This window comes from Leptonychotes weddellii, chromosome 3 (assembly GCF_054177405.1).
Source record: "Leptonychotes weddellii isolate Sample4059 chromosome 3, ASM5417740v2, whole genome shotgun sequence".
In the NCBI taxonomy this organism is placed as follows: domain Eukaryota; kingdom Metazoa; phylum Chordata; class Mammalia; order Carnivora; family Phocidae; genus Leptonychotes; species Leptonychotes weddellii.
The window spans coordinates 45,881,207-45,888,113 of record NC_138371.1 but is presented as its reverse complement, the minus strand read 5'-3'; the positions used below and the strand labels follow the sequence as shown (position 1 = coordinate 45,888,113).

Below are 6,907 nucleotides of genomic sequence, written 5' to 3'. Positions count from 1 at the left end.
ATGGACTCTGAAAAACAAACTGAGGGTTCTAGAGGGGAGGGGGGTGGGAGGATGGGTTGGCCTGGTGGTGGGTATTGAGGAGGGCACGTTCTGCATGGAGCACTGGGTGTTGTGCACGAACAATGAATCATGGAACACTTCATCTAGAACTAATGATGTAATGTATGGGGATTAACATAAGAATAAAAAAAAAAAAAAATTGAATCTCAGCCCCTACAATGGCAAGGGGCCACAACATGGATGGTTACCATTCACTAACACAGAAACACCACAGAGAAAACAGAGTTTTGTATTTTGTTGTTTTTGAATTAATGAAGAATAATGAGGGCAATATTCTGATGGCAAGGTATACTCTAGATATATTTTACAAACTAAGTCTAATTGAAGTTTAATTTATCTTTAATCAGCTTTAGAGTATAAAGAGGAACCACGTTTGTGGCAGGAACTCAATAAAGACTTCCACTAATTGACCCCCATTTCAAAATTTCTGAATCAAAATATCACTGTGGAAATAATTTCAGATGAAATGGATGGTGACAAAATGAGATAATTTAATTTAAAAGACTCATATGAAATATTTAACAATGAAAAGAGAAACCGGTTATAAAAAAAAAACAGGTTTAAATAAAAGTATAAGAGAAGAACAACCTAAGTAAATCTGATGACAGAAAGGAAGAAGATAAATAAAAGTGACCAAAGATGATTAAGAGACTACTGGAATACATAAGGGAACAAGATGCCTTAGGAAGTAGGAAAAAAACGACAGAGAATACATGGAGAAAGAATTCTTCTTTAAAGATTAGAAAAAAGGAGAATATGACCTATAAAAGACCAATGATCTTAGGATCAAATTGGATAGGACTCCAGTGGAGGCATAAAGCAATTATAAAATTCTCCCAAAGGCTTATCCTTCTGGCCCTGCTCTCAAGAATTCTGATATCTAGAGAACTGTACACCTCTGTCTGGCCATGTGTTCATACTGAACTCTTATCCCTCTATCTGACCACTGATAGGTCAGATCATTCATCTCTCTTGTGAAGATTTGTTCCTTCTTGTAGTAATATTTAACACTAAAAAGTCTCTTTACTTGCCCTTTGCTCACTGTTTTGCCTTTTTCCTGTGTAAGCTATTTTCCTATTTAATTTCTACCCTTCTTTCAATGTCTGGGCAAAATGCTGCTTTCTCTATAAAATCATTATTAGCAATTCCAACTTGAAAAAAAGCTTTCGCCCTTCTAAGAAAACTATAGTTAATTTATAATCATATTCTATCAGTGGCATCTTTTAAGTTAATCTTCTAAATTTTCAACTGTTATTTAATTTTTCATTATCTTTAATGCCTGTCTGCACAGCCAGATTTATAACATCCTTAAAAGAGGATCTGTACTCCTCTATAGATTGTATACTACTACTCAATATTTTATCTCCTGTATCCTATGGACTAGTCTGTAGGTGTGGAACCTTCACTGTTGACCTGTTCTTTATCGCCTATGCTAATGTTCTGGATTCTGGCTACTGCCTCACACCTTGCACTTTTACCCTTTCCCTCAGACAAGACTTCTCTGGCTTAGTTGTATGTCCCATGTTTTCTTCCTCAGTATGCTCTGCCCCACTGTCACTAAAAATTTAAGGGTTATTACAGTTGAAAGTGACTGTATGTCCCAGTCATGATTATGAGCAATGTTATGGGTTAAACTGTGTCCACAAAAAAATATGTTGAAGTCATAGTACCCAGTATCTCAGAATGTGACCTTATTTGGAAACAGGGTCTTTACAGAGGCAATCAAGTTAAAAATGAGGTCATCAGAGTAGACCCTAACCCAGTATGACTGAAATCCTTATAAAAAAGGAAAAATTTGGACACAGAGATATGCACAGAAGATTGTATGAAGAGAGACCGGGACAATGCCATTAGAGTGACTCATCTACAAGCCAAAACACATCAAAGATTGCCAGCAAATCACCAGAAGCCAGGAAAAAAAGCCTGGAACAGATTTCCCCTCATAGCCCTCAGAAGGAATGAACCCAGCTAACACCTTGACTTAGGACTTCTAGCCTCCAGAACTATAAAATAATAAATTTCTGTTGTTTAAGCTACCAGCTTTGGTACTCTGCTATGGCAGCCCTAGCAAACTAATGAAAGCAAGAATACAACACATGAAAGAATCTGATAGCAGGTGATATTCTTATAATTATCTCATAAAAATTTAGAAAAAACTTACAGAGGGATATATCAGTTCTACATTCTTAATGCTACACAAATGCTTTATATTCTGCCATATGACTAAACACAGCTAAATTCTCAAGTGAATCCTTCAAATAAGTAAGTTACTAATCCTGAAAGTATTTAATAAGGGTAAATTTGAAATGTATCTAAATCTCTAAAATTTTCTGAATCCAAATGGTGATTTAGGCACTCTCACAAACTGACAGCAGGAGACAAATAGTTCAAGCTTTTTGACAATGAGTGACTTTCAAAATTTTAAATGTGTATATCCTGTGGTAGAGCAATTTCACTTTTATTTTCATTTTTATATGCTCTACTTCTATATTGTTTCACAACTTTTGTTAAAACAAAGAAATCTTAATTTCTAAATTTTATTTTTAATAGGAAGAAAACAACCCATTATATATACACATTTAGTATTTTGGGGTGGTGATGTTTTAAGTGTTCTTCCCTGATTTCCCATTAACCAACTCTGCAACCTCAGGCAAGTTACCTAATACTTGTGGCCTCATTTATAAAATCATCTCCAAAAGTACACAACCACAGAACAAAGAACAAGAGTGAGAAAAATGCCTATGTATTTTGAGTTTGGAAGGAAAGAACCTGAGAGCAAAATTACCTCAGGGAACTAAGCAGACTGCCAGAAAAGTATGCTCTTCCTAGGAGTCCTTCCTGAGACTGGGTTGATCTAAAAATCTCTTCCACCAACACATATTGGTTATATTTTCACTTTTTAATTAAACAAAAAAAACTTAAGTTGCAGAACCATGGGTGTATACAGTATAATTCCATTTACTGTTTGAACACCTAAAAGGATACAAACCACTTATTAAAAGTATTTCTGAGGTATGAAACTGGGAAAAGTACAAACTTTCATATTCTACTTTATCTCTGGGTATTCTGATATCTTATAATGAGAACATACTATTATTATTTTAAAATATACATATTTTTGGGTGCCTGGGTGGCTTAGTTGGTTAAGTGACTGCCTTTGGCACGGGTCATGATCCTGGAGTCCCGAGATCAAGTTCCACATCGGGCTCCCTGCTCAGTGGGGAGTCTGCTTCACCCTCTGAGCCTCTCCCCTCTCATGCTCTTTCTCACACACTCTCTCTCTCTAAAATAAATAAAATCTTGGGCGCCTGGGTGGCTCAGTTGGTTAAGCGACTGCCTTCGGCTCAGGTCATGATCCTGGAGTCCCGGGATCGAGTCCCGCATCGGGCTCCCTGCTCCGCGGGGAGTCTGCTTCTCCCTCTGACCCTCCTCCCTCTCATGCTGTCTCTCATTCTCGCTCTCAAATAAATAAAATCTTTAAAAAAAAATAAAAATAAAAATAAAAAATAAAATAAAATAAATAAAATCTTTAAAAAAAAAACACATATTTTAAAAATATTCAGTTACTGAAAAAACTAGGCCACAGTTTTCACATAATTACTAGAAGTACTTACATGGCAATTAAATTTCCTCATGAAATTTAGTTATGCAAAGATTTTAAGCTTGAGTTTTAAAAGCCCTTAAAAACTATTTATGTGAGTTATATATTAAATGAAAACTTTTAAAATCTAATACCAATTATTTCTGCATTTCAGAAAAATGAAGCTTTTGGCACTACATCAGGGGACAGTAACTACAGCCTGTGAGCTGAATGCTTGTTCTTGCTCTTTTCTAAAGAAGACATCTAGATAGCTAACAAGCACATGAAAAGGTGCTCGACATCATTAAATATCAAGGAAATGCAAATCAAAACCACAATGAGATGTCACCTCACATCTGTTAAAAAAGCTATTAACAAAAACACAAGGCAAAAATGTGGAGAAAAGGGAACTGTCATGTACTCCTGGTGGGAATGTAAATGGATGCAGCCACTATGGAAAACAGTATGGAGACTCCTCAAAAAAATTAGAACTACCATATGGTCCAATAATTCCATTTCTGATATTTATCTGAAGGAAATGAAAACACTCACTCAAAAAGGTATCTATAAACCCAAGTTCATATGCCGCACTATTTACAGCAGCCAAGACATGGAAATAGCCTAAGTGGCAACCAATGGATAAATAGATGAAGAAATGGTGGTGTAAATACATATACACACACACAGGAATATTATTCAACAAAAGAATGGGGTAATCCTGCCACATGTGACAACATGGGTGGACCCTGAAGGCATTATGCTAAGTGAATTAAGTCAGACACAGAAAGTCAAAGACCAAATGAACTCACTTATATGTGGAATTTTTAAAAATAACAAAAACTTTAAACTAAATGCATAGCAGACAACAAACTGCTGGTTGCCAGAGGTGGGGAGCCAGAGTTCGGCAATATGGCTGAGGGTAACAAAAAGTATAGACTTCCAGTTATAGAATAAGTCCTGGAGATGTCATGTACAGCATGATGACTGTATCAGTAAAACTGTATTGCACATTTCAAAGTTGGTAAGAAAGTAGATCTTAAAAGTTCTCATAAGAAAAAAAATTCCTAACTATGTGTGGTGATGGATGTTAACTAGACTTATGATCATGTTGCAGTATGTATGAATGAATCACTATGTTGTAAACCTGAAACTAATAAAATGTTATATGTTGATTATATCTTTAAAAAAAAACTATTTCTTTTATGAGGTAAAAACTATAGTTAGTTACACAAAACTAGTCTTTCAACAGGTATACAACAATGAATTTTTTTCTTATTAAATAGTGTTTTCATGTTAGCTAAAATATTCAACACCCAAACAGAATGACAATGAAAATTAAGTTATTCTTACCTGTAATCTAAACCAATCTAATCTCATTCCTCTGAAATCAAATACTTCCCCATCTTCAACTACAATAACAGAAAAAATATTACAAAGCAAATTAATGTTTCACAAATATATAATCACAGTTTTAAAATTTAACATCTAAGACAATTCCACTTATGGCCATGTACACAAAAGAATTAAAAGCAGAGTCTTAAAGAGGTATTTACACCATGTTCACAGCAGCATTAATCACAACAGCCAAAAGGCAGAAGCAACCCAAATGTCTATCAACAGAGGAATAGATGAATGAAATGTGGTACATTATTCAGCCTTTGAAAGGAAGGAAATTCTGACACATGCTATAGTGTGGCTGAACCTTGAGGACATTATGCTACTGAAATAAGTCAGTAACAGAAAGACAAATACTGCATGATCCCACTTATGAGGTACCTGGAGTAGACAAACTCATAGAACCAGAAAGTAGAATGGTAGATGTCAGGGACGAGGGGTTATCAGGAGTTGCTCTTTAATAGCTATGGAGTTTCGATTTTCAAGATGACAAAGTTCTGGAGATTGGTTGCACAGCTATGTGAATATACTAAACACTATTAAACTGTACCCTTAAAAAAACAAAAATAACTGAATAGCTAATACAGTGAAGTCATTCTCAAATCCTTTAAAGATGTTGATATAAGGAGGGAGTTATGCTAAGAGATGTGTAAAGTACAGACTTCTCTCCTAAACTCTTTCTCAGTGTGCTTACATGCCAATTTTGAAGAAGCTAGAATAGAGCTTCAGAAATCCTGTAAACAGAAGCTTTGGACAGCAGGGTGAAGCTCCTCAAAGTAACTATAAACCAAGTATCACCAGGCAACTTTACAAAAGTTTCATTACTTAAGTGTGATAAAGACTGATTAAACTAAAATGTATTTATTACTCAGAAATTTTCAAGGCTTTGGATATCTTTTACTTAAAGATTACAACACTAAGACATCATACTAATCTGTTAGACTGAAGTATTCAAATAATGAAGAGGCAGTCGAGTATACAACATTAACATTGGGATTGACAGACCTTAACTTAAAAAAATCCCTACACTAGTACTTAATACCTGTTAGAGCTTGGGCAAATAACTGAGAGGTTAACTTTCAAACCCTGAGTTTCCAAATCTACCAAATAAAAGTATAAACAGCTTTCTAAAACTGATGTGAATTAAATAGGATAATATGGAACTGCCTGGCACTTTTTAAAACATAATTTTATCAGTGGTACCAACTACTGTCATAGGTGATGCTTGGACCACATATATACTTATGTTTTGTTTTGTTTTTTTTAATTACAAAATGTCTCTTCCCCCCTGCTGAATAATAAGAAATTTCAAGCTATAATTCTCATTATTTTTATAAACATCATCACACACCCATTTTGGCAACTTTTGCTTCAGAGAGAACAAAGCTAAGACAAAAGAGAACAGAGTAAATGTGTCTAAAATAAATGAGTCTAGAAAAATTAACTGTTAAATCCCCTCCTTAATAATCAAATTTGAAAATCTAATTAGGAGAAAATATGTTTTTATTTGGAAGACTCACCTTGTTTTACACTCAGGGAAGTCATAGTGTTAACAAAAGAGGACATGATGATCGATTCATCTTCAGGGCACACAGAAAGATTCTGAAAAAAAGAAAAAAAATAATGTTAAAAACATCTCACTGGGGAAACAATTCATAGGTCCATCAAGTGGTGGATGGATAAACAAGTTGGTATATCCGTACTGTGGAATATTTTTCAGCCTTAAACAGGAATGAAATGATACATACATTAACACAGATGAATCTCAAAAACACTATGCTAATTGAAAAAAATCATAAACAATAGATTATATAGTATACGATTCCATTTATATGAGAAAAAATGTTTTTAAGGGCAAAAGTGACAAAGAGC

At 34.6% G+C, this 6,907-nt stretch overlaps 1 protein-coding gene across 5 annotated transcripts in view; it reads right to left on the bottom strand.

The window, feature by feature from the left end:
- NCKAP1 (NCK associated protein 1) overlaps nucleotides 1–6,907 on the bottom strand; it is a 102,776-nt gene that overhangs the window by 42,200 nt on the left and 53,669 nt on the right. For all 5 annotated transcript variants that reach the window (XM_081814026.1, XM_081814030.1, XM_081814027.1 and 2 more), the window contains 2 exons: nucleotides 6,556–6,637; nucleotides 4,991–5,049 (listed from right to left, as the gene is read on the bottom strand). In XM_081814026.1, coding sequence (XP_081670152.1) covers nucleotides 4,991–5,049; nucleotides 6,556–6,637 — 141 coding nt within the window. The remainder of the gene's footprint in view (nucleotides 1–4,990; nucleotides 5,050–6,555; nucleotides 6,638–6,907) is intronic.